Source organism: Amphiura filiformis, chromosome 7 (assembly GCF_039555335.1).
Source record: "Amphiura filiformis chromosome 7, Afil_fr2py, whole genome shotgun sequence".
NCBI lineage: Eukaryota > Metazoa > Echinodermata > Ophiuroidea > Amphilepidida > Amphiuridae > Amphiura > Amphiura filiformis.
In genome coordinates, this window is record NC_092634.1 from 46,027,831 (window position 1) to 46,051,598 (window position 23,768).

Below are 23,768 nucleotides of genomic sequence, written 5' to 3' on the forward strand. Positions count from 1 at the left end.
AAAAGTTGTGACATGGATAAATTCATGTTGTTTAGCATGCAAGTCGTGATACACATAAAAACACAAACACTCACATAAATGTACATATAAACATAGATGAAATGGAATTTAAACAACAATGTTATTGTTTCTAAACCAAGCAGTGAATTCATAAAATGTGCCATACTAGAGAAGTGATCTTTGGTGTATCCTTGGTGTAAGATATTCATGAGTTAGACTAGTGTATAGATCATATTTAGGAATTAAAAGAACATTTCGTGATCCACAGCATCATCCTCCCACTTTTCACAAAAAAAGTTGAGATTTTTACATCACTGGAAACCTCTGGCTACATAATGTTTATTTACAAAATATTTCTTGCAGATTAATTCGCTTAGCAAAGATATCGTGAAATTTTAATTTCGTTCTGGTATACTAGAACGAAATTACAACACATGGTCTATGGAGCAGTGTAATACACATAATGATGCATAACTCGCGATCGCAAAATCGGAATCAACTGAAATTTTGGAAATAAGCTTTTTTCGTGGGACATCTACTGAAAAATGTCATAAAAAGAGGATGCTAGGATCACGAAATACTCCTTTAAACAGGATCTTTACACATGTTTCATGTAAAGATTGTGTTCACTTAAAAATTAATGTTTTGTAAATAAAATAATGAAATAAATGTTGGTATTTATACATGTGCACATGCACCAAAGCGCTTTACATTTATTTCGCTCAATGGACAATATTCATAACAGCTCCCCATTTCACCCCTGGGTAGAGAGAGGCAAGTAAGGTAAAAGCGCCTTGCCCAAGAGCACAGCACGATGGCACCGCCGGGCTCTAACTCGCAATCCACCGATTACAAGGCAGAGAGCCCGTACCGCTGCGCCAATGTGCCTCTATACCCAGGGGGTTTCTTGGTTTTGGATTGGTGGTACTGTATTTATGGAATTCTGATAAACCAAAAATATGCTGACTTTCTGGATTTTTAAATTATTTTGGCTTAAACTTTGGGTTGCTAACTTTGGAAAATATTTTGTGCAACAAACATTACAAAAATTGAGGACATTTACAAATAAAAAAACCACCAATTTCTTTGGCAACCCAAATCTAAGCCTAAGAGCCTTGCACCCATATTTTCACTAAGAAACCCCCTTGGAGTTTGTTTACAGTTCACATTGTTGCTGACATTTGAACACTTTATTATAAATGTTTAGAATTAGAGTAAAAAAAGAAATTGTAAAATACAATTGATTATAGTAAATAAGAAATTGTTTATGTAGTGAATCTGATCACATTCCTTCTAATTTCAACAAATATGAAGTTAAAATTAAAAAAAATTAGGTGGTGCAATAATAGAAAGCATGTAAAAAGTTGGCTGCAAGACACATTGCTTGAAGCCATAATGTATGATCTTATAATATGAAATTAGTTAATTGTCCCAACTTGCACCTTGCACCAACTTGCACCCAATGTCCCAACTTGCACCTAAATGGAAGCGGCCAAATTTGTTGTCTTTGTAGGACAACAGAGCAAAGTTCGACATATTATCATAATTTAAAAATTATGATAATATGTCCTCCCATAGAACTGCATGTTAAAATGGTCAAAATAACCAGTGGGGTTTCTTTCACTTTACCTTGTTATTTCAACTTAAAATGGACAGCAACCCTTCCCGGCAGTTATTACTAATATTATTTCAACATTTTGAATTAAAAATAACAAAATTAAAATTTGACGGAAATTGTACATTAAGGCTTTGAGTGACTGGGTATGATTGATAGATAGGCTGTTTCCACATTTGAAATAATATTCCAGAATGAATCCACACACCTATATAGAAGACATGACCTTAATCTTCTGCTAAGGGAGTGTGAAAGTTAAAAGGGCATTTCGTGATCCACAGCCTCATCCACAAACAAAAATCAAAAAAAAAAGTTGAGATTTTTATATCACTGGAATACTCTGGCTACATAATGTTTATGTACAAAAAAAAACCATGCAGATTAATTCGTTTAGCAAAGATATCATGAAATTTGAATTTCGTTCTGGTGCACCAGAACGAAATTACAACGTATTGTCTATGGAGCAGTGTAATACACATAATCGTGCATAACTCGCAAACGCAAAATCGGAATCAACTGAAATTTTGGGAATATGCTTTTTCCGTGGATATGTACTGAAAAATGTCATAAAAGAGGATGCTAGGATCACGAAATACTCCTTTAAATGGGGTTACCTGAATGGATGACTCCATTTAAAATCTACACAATCAAATAAATGAATTCCAGAGAAGAAATATTACACTTCATACAATACATTTTTTCAGCTTCAGTTTTTTTTGTGCTTTTAGGCTATGTAGTTCAACATGGGGCTGTGGTAACAAAAATCACCTCAATGAACAGAGGACATTCTTTTGATCCTAATCTTGCAAATTGTAGTACTTTTACTGGCTAACAACATCTGTTTAGCCAGTTTATTCTCAATATGAAACAGGCATATTTTACCTGTGTAAAGAAATTGGAGTGTTATTTGATAACATGACATGACGAAACATGTTACAAAGGATTCTGGGAACTGTAGTACATCTTATCATCAATTTGACATCACATAGAACATAAGCAAGTACACGCTAACAACAGAATTTCTTACGGGAATATTACATTTTTAAATATTGAGTCTTAGATGATATAGAATTTCAACTCAATTTGTACAAAATATTTAAGGAATTTTGTTTTTGAATAAAGGTTTTGTAGTTGAAAGTCAATCTGTATGTTTGTTTTGATGTCTGATTGTCAGATTGGATTTTCTCCGCTGCTATATAGTTTATTAATTGATTGAAGAATGGATTGTATGGGTGTGTGAGAGAGCTGTGGGCATGAGTGAGTGGCATGATGAACGAGAGAGGGAGGGCTAGGAGAGGGGGAAGACAGATAGAGGGAGGAGCTTGAGAAGAAGGGGAGAGAATAAAGAAAGTGCAGATACTTTTTCGCCCATGTTTGGCCATTTTTGTCATTTCCCCCCCCCCCCCTTTTGAAAGGTGCCTTGCCCCCACTGACAAAGTCCTGGCTACACTAATTAAGTACATTTTACCACCCTATCAGTTGTGAAAGTGGGATACAGGTAGGCGATTACCATTATTTTGACTGTATTTGAGTGGATGTCAAGAAGGAGGTTCAATGTAAGTGTGTAAGGGTGATAAAACAGAAGCTGGGATGTCTCAGCCTAGTGTATTGAGTACCAAGGGATGCAAATGTATATGTGTAGTTTTATGAATGATTTGGCAACACATCTGTACTTCATGGCTTGTTAGCTTATATAATGCAAGTAATGAGAATAAAAATTACAACAGGCAGTATTCAGAAGTTACTGAAAACTTTATATGTGCAAGCTACATCTAAAAGAAATTGTTTGGTGGCATAGGGTTCACAGAAAAATGTGTTCACAGTTAATATGGCTTAGACTGTAAGATTTTAGGTAGCTCCTGGTTCACCCAAATTACCAAATCAACCACAAACCATATGCGAAAAGAAATGCCTTTAATATGGTCCTTGATTGTTTAGTGGCATAGGGTTCACAGAAAAATGAAATGTGTTCACTGTTAATATGGCTGTTAGATTTCAGATAGCTCCCGGTTCACCCAAATTACCAAATGAACCACATACCATATGCGAAAAGAAATGGCTTTTACTATGGTCCATGATTGTTTAGTTTCAGCCATAAGGCAGTCATGTTGGGTTTACAGTACAATGTGTTCACTGTTAATATAAATGATATTTAAAAACAAACTATAAACCATTTAACTTCATTCATATATGCAACTTTAATATCCTCGGAACAGTCGCCCCCAGGGGCTTTGCATTTTCAAAAGGGGAGAGGGCGTTTATTAGAGGTCATTTTTAGAATGATAATTCCTGTTATAATCATTAGGTAAGCTTAAAACTTATGCTGAAATGATAAACTATGAACTTAGGAACGATGACTGCTGGTTCAATTCCGGGTTTACGATCAGACTTTCGACAAAATAAGGGGTTGTGTGTGCACCTTGGTAAGCTTACTACACAAGATAGCCTATAAATATCATCATTTTTGAAACATCTTGGTTGTAAGAAATTGGTGGGTTGCGTTTAATTGAACGGGCGACTATTCGAGGATATAAGGTACAGCACAGGAGTCTTAATGCCTTACCAATTGACTGCTAATAGTTATAGACGAATCCAACGAGCCAAGTCATGGTCAGGATTTGGTCGGCCATCTTTGGGTCCCCGCAACGTTAACACACCAAAAAGCCGCTTAAAAATCGATGTTAGATTCTTTTGTGTTGTAAACTGTCATCATTCTTTTGTATATGTGTAACACGGGTGATAGAATGCAGTTTAAAATACCCTCCAAGGCTGCATTATTTCACATTTTAGGTGAGATTGAGCCGACGGGACCCAACTTTGGCAGCCATTGAGGTATAGGAATGTGTGAAATTGGATTCGTCTATAGAGAGACATTATTTTTGCAATGTGATATGAATTGAAACAACATACAGCAAATATTATTAATGATTTTCTATTTTGTTTGATATACAGTTTTTCTTTACCTTGGCCGAGAACCTGGATTACCTTGACGGGCAGCATACAGTGTTTGGTGAAGTCTCAGAAGGCATGGAGATCTTGATGAAGATAAATGAAGCAATATGTGATAAAGAAAATAGACCATATCAAGATATTAGGTAGGCTTGATGTGTGTTACGTGTGGGGTGGATGGGTGGGGGATGCAACAGCACACAATGTTCGGTGTTCTCAAAAGTCAAGTAAAAATATCATGTGTGATAAGGCCTATTTACATGAGGACTTTACCCTTGCCTACATAAAAACCATAAATTTGATTTTGATGGATGACTTGCCCTGGTGATGCAATTTACATGGGGACATTTGTTTCCAGCAATATGATCTGAATCAACTATATCTGGGCCCCCCTATGTGACCTATAAAACCATAACCAGGTAAATACATAACAAAAGTGTGCAAAAGCCATCAACATTGCAGAGAAACTCTCTGGAGAGTGTAGTACTGTCTTGAAAAAATAGCCCCGGTTCTATTTTGAGGAAACTGAAAGGTCAGAGGTCCAGGGGTATTGCCTGGCAAAATTACCAATATACACGAGGACTTTCCTTTGCTGGAAATAAATTTCCAGCAATAGAGTCCTCGTGTAAACTGTGCAATAATCCTCCTTGAAGGAGAAAGTTTATTGGTGTCACATTAGAATTGTAAGCTAGTTATTAATTTAGTAATTTCAGTTGAGTTAAAATTGCGCGCCATTGCGTCCTTTTAAAAGCATTGCTTGTTGCCTAAAGCTTATGATAGGTCACAACAGGTCTTGGGTCACTGTCCTGTTTGGTCAGTCACCCTGTATAAGTATTGGTTGTGTGATACTATTGATTGGGAAGTTCTGGGTGTTCAATCCTTTTTTTGTTAAGATCTTTTCATAACTTTTCTAGTGCTCTGCACACCTGGGTTGTGGGTAATGAATTGATGTATGTTCAGTGATACAATAGTAGTCAATGCTTTGTTTGTGTTTGTGCGCTGATTAATGTGAATTTTGATCTGAGGGAGTGGGTGTAGCTCAGCTTGGATGTCACCAGGGCATGGCATCCTAGTATTACGTAACAAACCGGAAGATGTAGTTTAAGTCTAGACAATAGGCGGATTAGCGGCCATTTTGTCTTCTACATGATTTTATTCACGTGTCCTTATACTTTAGTACACAAGTATATAAGTTAACAGGTTTACAATTTTAAAATTATATTTTGTGTATACAATATATTCTGTAGTAAATCGATCAAATGACGGTGATTGTTCAGGTATTATATGCTTGATAGAATTAAATTGTCTGACCAGCTAGTATTCTCCTCTGCTGTCATTATGATTCCAATCACTCCACGTACCGTGTTGCGAAGGTGGAGGAGACTAAAGCTGTATTAACGGAAACGGAAGGGGTTAAAAATGATGTAGTTTAAGTCGAACAATAGCGTGACGTAGTTTCCGGCATTGTTCCTATGCACTTTCACCCTCCTGATGTCACTCCGTCTCCAGACAGGGTCTAATTCTGCATAAAACCGGGCAACGTTATTTCTATAGATCTGCTGCGCATTCAAATTGCATTGTATTGCATCATAATTTCATTTGTGTCTATGCTAATTATGTTTACACAACATGAACTCACGTGTTTGCAAGCAAATTCGCCGATAATAGGTGGTCAAAAGCGATCGGAATGTTACAAAAGTACAGATCGCATTCAGCTTACTTCATATGAGATGATCTTTGGAAAAATACGGCATAATTTGTCTTGGTGTTTTGCGGAATGCCATGCAGTAAAATATTAATACATTGCGGCAATTCATGATTGACAACTAACAATCGGCGTGTCCTTCGTATCCTCCACTGTCAATTTCTTATCCACTCACTAATCCTCACAAAAGCTTTGTGTTGATTACGTAATGTGTGAGGCAAATTGCAATAAGTACAATGAAATAATGAGTAGGGCGGGCTCCGAGGCGGGTTTCTTCTTCATCTTACGTAACAGTATTGTTCTCCAAAAAAACCCGGAAGCTTGTCGTTTGCAGCTCTAGCTGAAATACAGCAAGATAATGTAAGATAGTAAATGTAAACCTGTATTTTAGCTAGAGTATCTCGAGCTAGGAGTGGGTGTAGCTCAGCTTGGATGTCACTCCGTCTCTCATCATGATGTTGAGTCATTGCAGAAAACTGTCTCAAGATTTCACATGCACTATAGACCTTGGGTCTATAGGCCATTTGGCATTTTTACGTCTTGGTCGATGTCTACATGACCAGTCATTGGGGCCGGGTTTGGTACTGCTGATGGCATGGGAAATGCAGTGGCATCCATGTCGTGAAGGACTGGACATCAGTTATTTTGGTTCGTAGGTGAGGGATTCCTCGACCACTGCAGTTGCCACTGCCTTGAAGTGAATCGCCTAGCTGTGACTTGGGATGTTTGCCACCTTTTTTTGCCACCTTTTTTTCTTTGGTTTAGATTTTTCATTGGGAATTACTATATACAACTGAAGACCAGAGTGTATAACTTCATCCATAAAACAGCAATGGAAAAATCAGCTCTTTGAACTCCAAAGCCTGGACAGAACTTTTATTATGAACTCAATGGATTCTTTGAACATACTGATATTCATATAATAAAAGGGTAATAGTATAAAGCTGGTTTTATACTATCCTGCCGCTTGCCGCTGAGCGGTGTGGCGCACGCGCATTGCAGACAAACGGACACAATCAAGGCTTGTCATTGGTTGGAACGCCCTGCCGCTTGCTGCAGCGGTAAGCGGCAGGAAAGTATGCTGGGGGCATAAAGCATATACCAGGTATGTCCGTTTTTTGGATGTTTTAAAACATACTGCTATTAATTAAGCTCCACAAAAACTTTATATCACTCAAGGAATTTAAATAACCGAATCAACATTTTAATAATTCTGTATTACAATTATATTTCTGTACTAGTGCCGTACTATTACGCTGACTTTACGTGATTCGGCGAGGAGGATTTATTTCGACCTCCTGGTTTGTTTACAAACAGAGAGGTAGACAAAAACCGTTCAGCGTGTCCAAACACTCAAGTATCAGAAGGATGGTCCACAATAGCGTGATTCACCTAACCTGAATAGGGATTAAAAAGCTGTCACGTAGAACCATGTACTTCTATTGTCCAATTTGCCATCAAGATTTCATATGGAAACAGTTCAGACCCAGTACAAGATCATGTCAGAAATTAATATTTTGTTCTGGGTCTGATTATTCGGACTATTTCTGTACCTGTATTTGTTTTGAAGAAAGACTTAAAGTTTGCTTTCTCGTGAAGATTGATATATATATATATATATATATATATATGCACGAATGGAAATACCCATCCGATCATCTACCCTGGGTAAGGTTACCCAGGGTAACCTTACCCTGGGTAGACTCTATATTACTAAATTAAAATCTGGATATATAACCGTGTGCTGTTACTATGCTAACACAAACAAGGTATATGGCGTATGACTTCTTGCCAACATGTAATGTCTATCACAATTATCGTCTATGAACATTATCGTCTTTTATATGCGTTTGGCGCTATTACATAGCATCAGATTATCGAATTAGGGAACACTGTAAATACAACAGCGCGCATGTGTTTATGCGATTCGCCGAACACGCAAATTAAAGTAACAACCCGAGGTTGACAAAATGTCTTCAACGGTCACCCTGGGTTGACACTATGATTTTGTTTTGTTACATCCAGTAGGGGACGTATTTTGTGATCACCCCAAGTTAGAATGCTCTATAGAGCTGTATAAGAACAGCTGTATGTTGTACATGCATCGTAACTCTATATTAAAGTCCCAATCACATTGTCTACCCAGGGTAAAGTTACCCTGGGTAAGGTTACCCTGGGTAGACGATCGGATGGGTATTTCCATTCGTGCATATATATATAGAGTCGTAGATAATAAGTAAAAACAGTACCAGTTTGTTGTATAAAACACACAATGGTTTAATATAAACACCACGGCGTTTAGGACCAATGGTCCTTTATCAAGTGATGCCAAATATTTGAAGCGAAACAAAACAAAACAATATATCGCGTACGTTGTTAAGCAGACCAAATAAACGTGTGTTGATTTAACTTTTGCGTCTTTCGCTCACGCGCGTTAGTTTTTGTGTCCGCGCGCGTACACACATCCGCGTTTATTTGGTCTGCTTAACAACGTCGCGATATATTGTTTTGTTTTGTTTCGCTTCAAATATTTGGCATCACTTGATAAAGGACCATTGGTCCTAAACGTCGTGTGTTTATATTAAACCATTGTGTGTTTTATACAACAAACTGGTACTGTTTTTACTTATTATCTACGACTCTACAATTTCAATACAGTACTACGCAGAACTTACGACTTATATATATATATATATATATAACAAGTATACTTTACAAGTGACTAACTTTGGAATTTAGAGTGCTCAAACCCATTACAGGTGAGCTATAGAAACAAATTCAAAGTATAGACCTCTGGCAAGGCAACCGTTACTTAAAGTTTCACGGAATACCCTCACTTACGATCATTGGGTAAACCGATCATCAGACGGATAATTTGTCATGATTTCAAATTTACAGGAATGTATATACAAGAATATACATTCTGTGGTGTCGAAAAAATGACAAATCAAGCCAACCAGAACAGTCTCTACTCCAAAAGTAGTCGAGAGTGCTCAACCACTAAAAAATAGTGGGGGCGTATATATATATATATATCTTTGTTTTCGTATCTTATTTTTGTTGGATAGCCCTTAGATAACATAGTCAAATGGTTCTCTCAAATCTTGGGTGACAATTGGGCCATTCCAGTTGAAATCCATACAGCTCCTATTGAAGACATGACCTAAATCTTCCACACAGGTAGTGTGAATTTCAAATGGGGTTACATGAATGGGTAACTCTATTTGAAAACTAACTACACCCCCTGTGTGGGAGTCGAAGGTCATGTCTTCCATAGGCGATGTTTGAATTTCAACCACAATAGCCGAATTTGTTCAAAACATTTATGTGCATGCTGTACTTTAATTTAAAAATTGTATTGTAAAAAGTTAAGAATATGATTCATACAGAAGGCTTATAACAGAGGTGTAAATCTTCCGGAAATTCCCGGAATTCCGGAAATGTGGCCACAAAAAAAAATTCTGGAAGTGTAAAAAAAAAATACATAAAATAAATATTTTTTTTTTTTGGGTGATGATAATTTGTCGTATAAAGAGCCATGTTTTTCAGGGAGTGGATCGTTACCTCACTTACACCTGTTATAAACTTGGTTGTAAAGCTAACTATTGACTTTTATTATCTTTGTAATTTAGGATTAACCATACAGTAATCCTTGATGATCCATATGATGATCCCAAGGGATTAGAGATCCCAGATAGATCACCAGAGCCATCCAAAGAACAGCTGGAGGTAAGGAGCAAGCTAATGATGCTATTTTGTCGGTCGGACATCCGGGCATGAACCGGCTGACAATAGGGTCATTGGGCAGGAAGCGCCTCCCCATGTATTTTTGGTCTGCTAAGAGGTTACATAGGTTTTGTTTTAAACATGTTCAGGGGCCAATGACACATAGGTTTGTCCTGCCCAATGGCAACTATGTAGTTGACTGGGACAAACTGAGTATCATGAGCTTGACATTACATGTAGGTAAATTATGTATTTCTTGGCCAAGCTCGAACGTACCTGTTGCGTCCAAGTAGCTTAAGCATGTATGCAATGTATGGCATTGGCATACTTTCTTCTGTACCGGGCTATGTGCGCACGCGTGTTTATTGCAGGGCCACTGGCATTCCAAGAGTTCAAATGTGGCCAAGAATTACCTAATTTACCTGTAGTGTAGCCCTATATGCATTTGATAGTAGTTGTAAAACTGAAATAATATAAAGAGTGTCTTGCACTTAAGTGGTTAGAGTGAATCGTCACTAAATCTGAAAGATAGGGCTGTCAATGAGGGTGACACAAGAAGTGTCTTGGTGCCAAGTCAGACTGATAACTAATGAAAGTGTCTTTGTATTCTTAGAGTGGACGCATAGGAGCAGATGAAGAAATTGACGACACCAAAGGAATGGCAGCAGAAGAAGTAGAGGAGAGATTCAAGGAGAAAGAAGCCAAGGCAAAAGCGCAGATATTGGAAATGGTACGGTATAACATTATTTTATCGTCATATTTTCAAAAGTTGGTCCTTCTTGTCACTGTGTATACTTTTTTTGTAGCAAAGGCTCCTTTTCTGCAACTTGGGCTATCCCATAGGTCAGTTGAGGCAAGGCAAAAATAGATATTGGAAATAATAGGCCTTTTGTGTGACAAGATGCTATATTTATCTTTTGAAAAGTTCATAAATCTTTTGTGGTAGCAAAGGTTCCTTTTAATGCAACTTTCACCATAATTCAGCTGATGGTTTGGCACATTCCAAGTCCTGATTGTAACAAAAGTTGATAAATCTGGTAGCAAAGGTTCCTTTACATTCAACTTTTACAATAGTTCAGCTGATGGTTTGACACATTCCAAGTCCTGATTGTAACAAAAGTTGATAAATCTGGTAGCAAAGGTTCTTTTACATTCAACTTTTACAATAGTTCAGTTGATGGTTTGACACATTCCAAGTCCTGATTGTAACAAAAGTTGATAAATCTGGTAGCAAAGGTTCCTTTACATTCAACTTTTACAATAGTTCAGCTGATGGTTTGACACATTCCAAGTCCTGATTGTAACAAAAGTTGATAAATCTGGTAGCAAAGGTTCCTTTACATTCAACTTTTACAATAGTTCAGTTGATGGTTTGACACATTCCAAGTCCTGATTGTAACAAAAGTTGATAAATCTGGTAGCAAAGGTTCCTTTACATTCAACTTTTACAATAGTTCAGCTGATGGTTTGACACATCCCAAGTCCTGATTGTAACAAAAGTTGATAAATCTGGTAGCAAAGGTTCCTTTTAATGCAACTTTTACAATAGTTCAGCTGATGGTTTGGCACATTCCAAGTCCTGATTGTAACAAAAGTTGATAAATCTGGTAGCAAAGGTTCCTTTTAATGCAACTTTTACAATAGTTCAGCTGATGGTTTGGCACATTCCAAGTCCTGATTGTAACAAAAGTTGATAAATCTGGTAGCAAAGGTTCCTTTACATTCAACTTTTACAATTGTTCAGCTGATGGTTTGGCACATTCCAAGTCCTGATTGTTTCCATTTCGAACTAGAACAGAGAATAATGGAAAAAGAGAACAAAATATATTACATTGCAAATGGTGGCATGACTATGGCAACCTGTATATAGTCTGTCTTGTCTCAAATTGAAAGCTGTTGAGAGTACCATAAGTGTGTTGAACAAATTGCGTCACCAACATACAGGTAAATTGTGTTGTTTTATGCATGTGACTACTTACTACACCCCTGGGGATTAGGTTAGCGCAATGGTGATTTGCTATGGCTTTCGTACGCTCCTGAGAGTCTTCTTAATAAACTTGATTGTTCTCAATTAGCTGACTCGCTTAGGACTTGGTACGTTTATCGTGACAGGGCTTGTCAAGAAATTTATAATAAAAAATTTTCTGATATGGGCTTTAATCAATGTCTTTGGTACAATAGAAATATTAGGTCCAAGACCAAAAATATTTTTTTTTATGAGGAGTGGTGTGACATGCAGCTTGCAGCTGAGCGGCGTGGCGTGTATATTAATGACTTTCTTAATCCTCCCTTACCAGGTAGTAAACTGTTTGAAGAATTGGTTTTGGACTTTGGTATTTCTAATCATGACAGAAGGAAATTTAATTTTCTCATGAAATGTATTCCCAGCTCATGGCTTCGGGGTTCAGATGGGCAAGTTAGAATTAGTGAAGATGTCACTACTGGTCTTCGCCAAGCTCAAAAGGTTCCAAGATACTCTTATTCTATTTTGAGAGAGACATGTGTTCCACAGAATCGTATTGATTTTTGGGAGACTCTTGTCGATGTTGATTCTGATGATGATGGCCCCGAGGACACGGACTGGGAAGAAATTCATTTGCGTAATTTTAAATGTTCTATTGATACAAGGCTTCGTTCCTTTTATTTAAAAATTTTCCATAAGGCAATTGCATTTAATGACTTTCTTTTCAAAATTAATAGGAAAGATTCTTCCCTTTGTGATTTTTGTAGCAAATTTCCTGAATCAATCATTCATATCTTTTGTGAATGTGATTGTGTCAAACCTATTTGGGATGACTTTGTTCAGATTATTCAAGATAAACATGACATTACTTTTTCCATTTCAAATTTTGATAAGATTTTTGGGGTGTTTCAAGACAACTTTATTACATATTTGTTTCTTTGTATAAAATACTATATTTATGTTAGTAAATTTCAAAAAAAGAAGCCTGACATTGTGAGTTGTAAAGTTTTTATTAAAAATAATAGAGACTGAATATTGTATTGCAAAAAAAAGGGGAAAACGCTCACTTCATTTCAAAAAATGGAGGTTTGATCTTTAAATTTTTTCCTGTGGTATGCATGACTGTGAATTCGAAGATATTTGTTTGTTTGATTTTATACATGGTGCATTGTTCAATCTATCTCTTTTTTTGTAATTTTTTTGTGATCTTATATAATTTTCACTTTAATTTATCTAAATTATGTTTCTGTATAAAAAAAAAATGAAAAAAGGTTGTATTTTTTAAATGTATTTGTATTGTTGTAATAAAGATGGCAACCTGACAGCCTTGCAAAGATTAAAAAAAAAGGTTAGCGCATGCAATTCGAAATTGCCACTGCAAAATCCAACATGGTGTTATTCTCAATTTGAGACGAGACGTACTACAAAAGTGAAACAAGGTTTCCAAATCAGGCTTGATTCCTTAAAATGGGCTATTCCAGTTGAAATCCATACACCCAATATGGAAGATATGACTTTAATCTTCCACACAGGGAGTGTGAATTTCAAATGGAGTTACCTGAATGTGGGACTCCATTTGAAATCTACAACCCCTTGGTACTGAGGTAGGGGATGTATAGATTTCAACTGAATTAGCCCACTATGGTGCTTCTTGTGTACAATAAAGCTGTAGTACTCAAAGATGTTTTATACATATTGAAAGATAGCCTATACCATTGGATGCTGCAGAACAATCGTACAAACCAACTGGAACGGTATAACCATTGAAATGGCAGCCATGGTGGAACAAGCTATTTCTGAATGACAATTAAATCACCTGTTTGAATCACGTCTCATATATTGTTCTCTGTATAAATGACTATACGGGGATGTGCTGCAAACATGGGTAGCATTTTCAGCCTTTTGGTATATCACTGACCCCCTTTTCTATGGCAATTTTGGTTTATGGATTTGCAAGGTTTTCTCAATTATTTGGGAAAATTGCTCAATTTTGCCTAGACTGACTGTGATTTAGAATTTCTCAAAATTGTTGGGAAAAATTTCTAAAAACTAAGACAATTTGAGCTAAATTTGGCTAAAAAATTTGACTGTTGGTATATATGGATGGGTCTTGAAAAATGGGTATTTTGATGGGTCCAGTACCAAATTCTTGGCAGCACACCCGTACCCAGACCAAACTTGAGTACCCCCTCTGGGGTAGTATTCAACAGGGTATATTATCATAATAGAATAGTACTTATAGCCAAGTTTGATAAGATATTGCTTCAAGACTGAATGTTTATCTTATTTGAATATAGATAGGTGATCTACCCGATGCTGATGTGAAGCCTCCAGAGAATGTACTCTTTGTGTGTAAATTGAACCCAGTGACTACCTCAGAAGATTTAGAAATCATCTTCTCTCGATTTGGTAAAATTAACAGGTGAGTGCACAAACCTACAGACCACAAAATAATTAACTCTCTTCACGCAGGTGTCGACTGCAAATTAAAAGACAAGTTTCAAAATTTGTTCAAGTCAAAAATTTCAGAAATGTGAATTTTCATGACCATATTTGGAATCAGCATGAAAAATGCATTAAAATAAGTACAAACAAGCCTGGTATTGGTTCAGTGGTTCTTGAGATAGCTCTTGATATTTTTAGAAAATATCTCAAAACTTGGACTTCTTATGTTGAAGCCTATGGCTAATTGGCTAGCATGCAGAGCATTAAGGTACCAGTTATTTTCACCCCTGTATAGCGTAAACAAAGACATATGTGACATGATCAAGGGGAATGAGTCACATGTCGGCCCTGGTTGAAAATGAGTTTTACACATGTTTCTAAAGAGGACATTTAGAGCTTTCAGAAACTGAAAACCCCATGTTGATACGACTTTTCTTTGTGAAGTTACATTAATTTATCAATCGCTGAAAATAATATAAAACAAAAGTATTTTAACACTTTCTTTGGCAATATCTCAAAATCAATATTAGCGACATCCGACTCATTTCCCTTGATCGTGTCACATATATGTAAATAATTAGAACCAGCAGCCAATAGCGGCATCTTTTAGCTCAGATTTGAGACCTCATTAGTTGAAATATGTTAAGAAATATAGACACTGTGATTCAGGATCCAAAGGAAGATGCAAATTCAGAAGTTGCAGATTGCTCCATTGGATGCCTTATTTTATTTGTATACAAAGCATTCTTGAACAAGAGGATTAGTACCATGCTTTCCATTGATTAGAACATTCAAGTACAATTTTGGATTTTGTTCCTGCCTGGGTTTTCGATCACCGTTTCTTTAATGAGGTTTAAATATTACCGTATTTGTTTTTGTTACTGGTACCTTAATACGCGGATTCAGGGTTTCTCTAGGGGAAGTCAATTTGTGCCGAAATTCCTCCCTACAATGCAATAAGCATATTACATAACAATAGATGCAGTTCGGAGGTTAATCCATCTACTTTGTTATGCAATACGCCTATTGCATTGTGGGAAGGAATTTCGGCACAAATTGACTTCCGTTAGAGAATCCCTAAATCCACGTATTCTTTTGTGGTCTGTATTACAAGATACTGTGATGGATTGATCACAGGTTTGCCAAACCCGCGATTTGGTAGCCCAATTGGGCGACTTTTGAAGATTTTTCCTGCGACTTTTGACAATTTCCTGTCCCATAAAAACCAATGCTTAAGAAAAAAATTGGGCGACTTTTCAACTTTGGCTCCCGCGACTTTCGATAGTCTCCTGACCCATAGAAACCAATGGTAAAGAGAAAAATTGGGCGACTTTTCGATTATTTGACCCGTGATTCGGGCTGAAATCTTTTGGCAACCCTGATTAATCAAGTGATAGCTTAACCTTTATGGGAGGGGTGATGGGACTTATTTCAGACACACATGAAATATGGAAAAAAACCATTGGGCTATTCCAGTTGAAATCCATACATCCCCTGTGGAAGACATGACCTTAGTCTTCCACACAGGGGGTGTGAATTCAAATGGGGTAACCTGGATGGGAGACCCCATTTGAAATCCCCTTGTGTGGGATATTAATGTTATGTCTTCCATAGTGGGTGTATGGATCTTAACTGGAAATGGCTCATTCCTAGTCCATGTTACCTGGAATATTGGTATTTATTTAGTTTGAAATATATTTAAATTGCTTTCCATAGGGCTTCCCATTAAAAATTGTTTGCTTGCCCTCAAAATCTTGGGTCGTTCAGTCAGATTATCTCTGTTCTCTTAATTACAGCCAAAATCATGCACAATTGCAAAAGTAAAAGACCTAAATATTGTCAATTAAGATTTCATGATTGTTTCCCTTCTGTTCAGTAAATTCGTAATTTGATAGTTGCAGGGTTATTGTCAAACATGGGACCATCAGTGGTCCTTTCTGATATTTGCCAAAACAGCCCCACTTTTAATTCATGCATGTTTTGCAAAAGGCTGAAATTTATTATCTGTAGTCCGTCAACTAAAAAGTACAAAGTAAATAGACCTCAGGAACTGGAGGTATGAGAATAATTCTTTCAGTGCAATGCGTGTGTAAATGCTTAGTTGGCGCGTCAACTGCTGCGCAATTTGTACTTGATGAGCGCACCACGCTCTTTATGCGTTGTGTTCCAATACCAGCATTCCAATACAAGCATCGACCACCAATGCGATGCCACAGATTTACTTTGTACTTCTGAGTTGACGGACTATAAGTTTTTGTTTTAATTATTTGAAATATTTCCAGCCGATCAAAAGTAGTGGATGTGAACTGGTAATAATAGAGGCTGTCAGCCTTTCGCCGCCTTGTGGGTACAAATGATCTGTGTGTTCATGCGTCGGACACTACGCGCAGGGCGCAGCTTGTCACGCAGCTGTTATCGTGGATCAACACAGTGATTTTGCTGTTGCACACATGGAGATCGAACATCCATCCCACAGCGTGTACCCACAAGATGGCGGCATATGACGTCACGCTGACAGCCTCTATTTTGTTGATTTGTTGCAGTTGTGAAGTGATTAAAGACAAGGTGACAGATGATTCATTGCAGTATGCCTTTATAGAATTTGAAAGGGTAAGTGTATACAGGGATGTAATCTTCCGGAAATTACCGGAATTCCGGAAATTTACCCCAAAAAATCCGGAAATAAGAGCCATAAAACTTTCTAGGAGGGGCGATAACCTGCAGTCTATTCCCCGGACAAACCCCCCTAAATGTTCAATACCCTCGGCCACCTGTCCATGGATCAGATGGATACTCAGGAAATGAATATTTTGCCCATTTACATCCCTGTGTATAACATCACCAGCACCTTTTGTCTTTTTATGCCTCCACCGCGAAACATACTGTTTTTGCACTGTCCATCCTTCTGTACCTCCGGATGCTGTATCTCATGAATGGATAGGCGGATTGACTTCAGATTTTTTTGGGGAGGGGTGTTCAACGTCATATGCTAAGGTCATTTGAGGTCAACATTTAAAATTTGGTCTCATATAAAACTTGAAAGATCATGCACTTAGGAAAATGTTATTCAAAAATATCCAAGTTGAAGTGCTGGCAAGCAAACAACAGGTCCAATGTGGTTAAACCAGGCTATCGGTACTCTGTACAAATTGCCTATACCAATTCCGAGGACAAGACCTGTGTCACAGTCGCATCCCCTGCTTTGTACTCATCGACCCAGGTCACGGTCTGTCTACATGACAAACAGTGCAAGTCAGTCAGTTGCAATCTGTCTACTGCCATCCACGTAAGATCTGACAGTCACCTTTTTGCACCACCGATATGCAGCTGCCAATCATCATGCACAACGAGTGAGAATTACTGGGTTAAATCGGTAATAAAATTATAAAAACAATTCTATATAGGTAAATGTACCATACATTTTGTTTTAAAAGGTAATTAGATAATCTATGAAAGAGATAATTACTTACAACTTCAGAAAATATGAGAAAAGACGTTTTTATTGCGGCGGCGTCTGCCAAGACATTAGCCAAAAAAGGCAGATGACGTATGCCAAGACATTAGTCACCTAGCTCTTACACAAGGTCCCGAGCTCACACTGTCCTCACTTTTGCGATCGAAGTAGCGCCTCTCTTAATTTAGTACTCTCAGGTTAAACAAGCAATGAGTATGCATGAGTAGATTAGATGAGGTAAAACATTTAATAACAGGTTTGTTTGATTGTATTCACCCATAAAATAGGAGGAAGACTGCGAGGAGGCCTACTTCAAGATGGACAATGTGCTGATTGATGAGAGGCGTATCCATGTGGACTTCAGTCAGTCAGTGGCAAAGGTCAATAAGCAGGGCAAAGGTCAGTACAGAATATAGAAAAAGTAAATAGTGTCCACAGGCTCAGAAATTAGACAAGAATCCATTCTCGCAGAGATGCTCGTAAAATGCTGTTGCCAGAATCCAAGTGGATTCTTGCAAGTTGAAACTAAATTCTACCCTTGGGTGACATAAAATACTCGGATATATATTTGATAGACATGTGATTCACCTGGATTTTCAACAACTCCTCCTATACCTTTGTACAGGAGCCAACCGTTGTTAATCCGTGATGAATCCACACTTTTACTGTAAGCGTGTATCTGCTGAAGCGAGACTACGACTACGAGTTCGCGAGAGTGCGTAAATTCGTCATGCCTGGAACCTTTGTGCGTATGCAAGCTTACAAAGTTGAATTCAGTATTTTCAGATAGCGGCTAAATTTTGCCGTTTTATTCTGTAGTTTTATTGATGATATTAACAGAGAAATCATCGAAGTTTTTGTAAGGCTTAGTGACAATGATTAACTGACATTTCCTCGTGAAATAATCGTGAATTATACGATCTTTAGCTTCTTTTCGTTGTTGAAAGGGATTCAATCATGTTTGCTTGGTTTACTCACCGTTTAACCACTCGCGTCCGACTTCTCTGCGTGGTTTACTTCACACACGCAAAGCCGCCCTGATGAACAACGGTCAAACATGATTGAATCCCTAATTTAAAATTTGTTTTTAATGCTAATGGCGCTTCAGGAAAATGAGCTTTTGATGCAATGTGTATTAATTTTATTTCATGAAATCCATGCCCAAAATAGCTCTCCTTGAGCCTTTAAATAGCTGGCCCCTGCACCCACCTGTGCGCCATGAGTCATGATAATCCGGTTGCTCTGCTCCTTATGCACACAATTAATCTGTATTGTTTTGATAGTAACCAAGTGGTCTCAGGATTTTTTTTAAAATCCTCAATCACATTCCTGATTTGAATTTGTGAATCTTAACCAGGAAGCCCCGCTGATTCAGTTCGCCACAGAAGAACTGACTTACACCTGTTACTTTGATGACAGACAGAACAGAATTTGCATGGATACATTTTATCCTTGACTAATTCCCCAAGGAACTTGAACCATAAGTGGGTCTTACACTTTAAGAGATTTTAATGAACATCCGTAGAGTTGGAGATTTCTTCAAGACATCTGAGAGAGATTTGACATAGAATTCAGCACAATGACTTGTAAACCACTCAGCTTCACACCATGAAAACTGTCCTGATGTTGTTGCAAATCTGCTTATCAGCAAAAATAGTGTTTTTGATGACCCCCATGTGGATGTCAATGTTGTGCATTTTGGTATTGAAGGGCATTGTTTGCTGTCTTCTTGTACAAAGCACTTGTTATTTGATATAATCAATTGACTGTACATTTTCATTCTGCTTCCATATTTCAGTGGTTTGGGAGCATCAGAAGCCTGATGGCAGACCACAGTACAAAATCAAAGACCAGACAAGCAGACAAAGGTGAGAAAATACCTCTCAGTGTTAACCAATTAATTCAAATTCAAAAGTACTATGTCAGAGTTTAGTGTAGAATCTACACCACAGGTGACACACAGGCACCACAAGATTCCTATTGGGGCTGCCTACATCTGTAGGTACACCGTCGCCAAGGTACTTGGCTGATACTGTGCAGTACCAGTGTAGTACCAGTACAGTACCACTGCTGGTGGGTCCTGTGCAGTAGCAAATTGGTACTATGTTGGTACTTTGTGTACACCAGTTAGTTACCTTGCCGACAGTGTATTATGTTCAGGCGGCCACAATAAGAAACTTGTAGTGTAATAAGTAAGAGCTTTGTACAGAGTTTTCCAATTTTTGTGTGGTTTAAAATTAAAAAGGATGCATGGAATGTTCAAAATAAGCATTATTTTGTAATTTGTCCACTTGTCTAAATATTGGATAACCGTGATGAGCTGCACACTACTTTGTGGTGGATAACCACAAGATTCTATCTCCAAGCATGATTTATAATGAACCTGATGTTTATATGTTTGAATATCAACTCTGCATTTCAGCTAATTGAATTGTTAAAAAAAAAGTAATCAAATTCTCTCCAAAAATTAACAGAGTTCCCGCGGTCCTTGAAAGTCCTTGAATTTGAAAACACCTTTTCCTTTTAAGGCCTTGAAAGTCCTGGAAATTTGCACAAGGTCGTTGAAAGTCCTTGAAAATTGGAATTTTACCTAAAGTATAATTTTGACAAAATTTAGGGAGCTGCCACTTTCGTTAATATGTGCCGCATGGAGAGACGCATCATGATTTTTGTGTTGTGGTAAGTCCTTGAAAATCATGCTTTTGGACCTTGAAAGTCCTTGAAAAGTCCTTGAATTTTAAAGGTTTCAATGTGCGGGAACCCTGAATTATACTATGATCAGCTCATAATTGGCGGAACTTATAACATGGTGAATTGATATAGAATGGCGTACACATAGCTGGGTGTAGCACCTGTGTGAATTGCCCTTTGCATGACTGACACATGCTTTTGTGAATTCATGCGGGCATTAGGACTTTACTGATGCGTACAGTAACAAAAACTGAATAATTCTTGCCTATTACAAGGTGATTGTAGTTCAAGTTGTCCAAGCTTCATGGTGTAAAACTAGAAGTCTGCATATCTTTTCTTGAGATTAATGGAATTAATTACATTGTACTGTATTGCAGGTTATTTATATTGTCATACTCACTGGAAGCGACAAGTGGAATGCAAAGTTGAAAAGCCTATCAAAACATGTTTTATTATTTGGGTAGAGCATTAATCATATTGGAAAATGCAAATTCACAATGCAATATATATTTCAGTGTGGGATAAATATAACCTGGTTAAAATTGTGTGTTTGTTTTATACAGCAAGAAGTATGACCTAGTATTGGATGATGATGTGCCCTCATCCAGCAAGTCAGCATCAAGATCTAGGCATCGTCATGGTGATTCGGAAGAGCGGGTGTCATCTAAGGTATGTACAGAATGTTTCTGAGAAGTTTAATACCAGTTTTGAATAATATGTGACAAGATCTGGTCCATGGAGACCAAAGGCAGCATATTTGAAATTGAGATAAAGGAAAAAATATGGACTAAAGGAACAATAAAATACATAGGAAAATACACATCACAAAACTTTAGAACCAAGTGTGCTAGATCGACCATTGGTGTTTTCAGTATATGATAGCCTAATGTTTTTATAAGGTAATACTTATAGTAACTCAATTTAGATTCAGATTTAATTTATTTCAATTTGTGGCCTGTAGGCCAAATTATATGAAATATTACATATTGCATTAAATTACATTAAAAGACAATTTTAAAAAATGCCTCCTTTGACCCCATGGAGTAGATCATGTCACATATTATAGTATTGTATGAAGTCCTTTTGGGCCCCTTGGACTTGGATCTATGGGCCCCTCATTAAGTGTCATGGGCCTGAACTTAAATTGTAAAATTTGAGTGTTATTCTGGTCCACATTTTGTGACACTTATGAAGCTGAATTTTTACTCAATCGCCGAGCGATTGCGATGTACCGCTTTTGGAAAGCGATGGCGTTTGTCGCTTTTGCACTTACACTTATCATGACGATAGGCATTACAGACAACAATTAAAATATTCCGAATGCCACATTCTTGTCCATCCATTGCTGTCACTAATTATTGTTTTGAATTAATTCAACACCGAAAGTTAATAATCGAGAAATGTAAATAAATTAGCAAAATAATAGATTCATTTGGGTGTAAATGATTGGTTGATGCATTCACATGTCAAGCGATATCGCTTAAAAGTTGAGATTTCTTCAACTCATAAAAGCGATGTCGTTTTAGCCTGAGCGATTTGTATCGATTAATTGGCTTGATGCTCTGAGCATGTGTGAGAATCACTTTTCTGCTTTAAAATACTTAGCAGTAAACAATATACAGTTTTTTAATGTCAGTCTTTTAATGTAACAGTATATATTTTTTAATTTGTAAACTTGTTAAATATTAAATGTGACTCTTGTGGATCATCCAATGCAACTTAATCGCAAATGAAGCTGACACTAATTGAATTGTATCATACTTTCTATCGTCATGCAGAAACCAAAAAGGAGGAAAAGCTCCGAGAGCGAGTCTTCTGACTCTGAGCAAGAGCGACACCGTAAAGATAAGAAAAAGAAGAGAAGAGATAGTTCAAGCGAGGACGAAGATAGGAACAGACGGAAAGATTCCAGTAGAGAGGACAGGGACAGACGAGACAGACATAGAGGACAAGAAGACAGAAGAGAAAGGTCATATAGGGATGAAGATAGATATAGGGGTAAAGACAGGGAAAGGGGGAAAGACAGGGAGAGGGATTCAAGAGGGGATTCTAGGAAGGATAAGTATAGGGACAGGGATGGGGATAGATATGGGGGAAGGTCTAGGGATAGATATAGGGACGAGAGGGATAGAAGGTAACATAGATTGGGTTCAAGTTACTTGGATGGGAATGATGAAACAGGGAGATACTGATTCCCCTCAAGTTTTGCGAAACGGCATGATCTGCAGGATTTTATGCAACCCTTCATATGGATCTTAATTTTGACACAGTTAATCAGTCTGCCAACCTGGACTGTTTACATTGTTCTTGATGCTATAAGTTAAGTCTTGGGCATAGAAACAGTCAATTACCGTATTTGCCAAATGTTTCTGATGAAGTGTGTTCATCATGTGGCACTTGTTGGGGCCTGACCAGCCACAAATTTAACCTCTGAATCATGTGTGTGTATATAATAGAGAATGTATACAGAATGGCTTTTTAGTTATAAAAGATATCGATTTTGGCAAGTCCTGGCAAAGTTCTTTTTTTTTTTGTTTAAGGTTGGCGTTTCCTAATTTTGCTACTTATTATTTGCTGTCATAGTGCACGTTAGAATATGACTGTTGCTAGGTCAACTGGCTCACGCTTTTTTGGTTACGAACCACTGATCAAAATGATCACAACACAAAGCCTATCAAAATTCGAACAGGTGTATGAGCCCAGGAACTTGAACCAGTAACCAATGGTTACTAACTTGTACTACGGCACCGAATGGACTATGTAAATCAACTGATGAAGGGTTGCACCAAAATTCCCTTAGATTTAGACTGACTGCATTGTTCATACCAGTAGCATAATCTGTCTGAGATTCTTATTGAAAAAAGTTACACATCTGAAATGAAGGTTCCAAACTATCTTGGGCAAAGTTTAAAGGGGCATTGGACCGTGACCTTTTGCCTGAATTGAAATAAGGAACAGAATTTGTATCGGTAGTAGCGATTACTTCCTATCGACACAATTATGGCACTACTGCATAGTATGGAGACAATGAGCCTGTCAGTTACAAATAACACACATGTACCGTAAAAACTCGATAGTTGGCATATGTGCTTACTATCGAGCGCTTTTAAAACATGCAAACATGAAGAGCCCTAAATCATGGATGCACATAGTTTTATACGAACAAGTAAACCTGCAAATGCGTGTCTCAACCCCATTAGCCCAGTTGGTAAAGCGCCAG

The 23,768-nt window shown here is 37.5% G+C and overlaps 1 protein-coding gene across 1 annotated transcript in view; it reads left to right on the top strand.

Annotated features, from left to right (window-relative positions):
- The window catches only part of LOC140157245 (peptidyl-prolyl cis-trans isomerase-like 4), an 84,642-nt gene extending 61,427 nt beyond the window's left edge, over positions 1-23,215 (top strand). Inside the window, exons 5-13 of the mRNA XM_072180370.1 lie at positions 4,568-4,710; positions 9,902-9,998; positions 10,609-10,725; positions 14,256-14,380; positions 16,947-17,013; positions 18,145-18,256; positions 19,656-19,725; positions 21,112-21,217; positions 22,327-23,215. Of these exons, the coding sequence (XP_072036471.1) occupies positions 4,568-4,710; positions 9,902-9,998; positions 10,609-10,725; positions 14,256-14,380; positions 16,947-17,013; positions 18,145-18,256; positions 19,656-19,725; positions 21,112-21,217; positions 22,327-22,686 (1,197 nt within the window). The 3' untranslated portion in view covers positions 22,687-23,215. The remainder of the gene's footprint in view (positions 1-4,567; positions 4,711-9,901; positions 9,999-10,608; positions 10,726-14,255; positions 14,381-16,946; positions 17,014-18,144; positions 18,257-19,655; positions 19,726-21,111; positions 21,218-22,326) is intronic.
- The last annotated feature ends 553 nt before the right edge of the window (positions 23,216-23,768 follow it).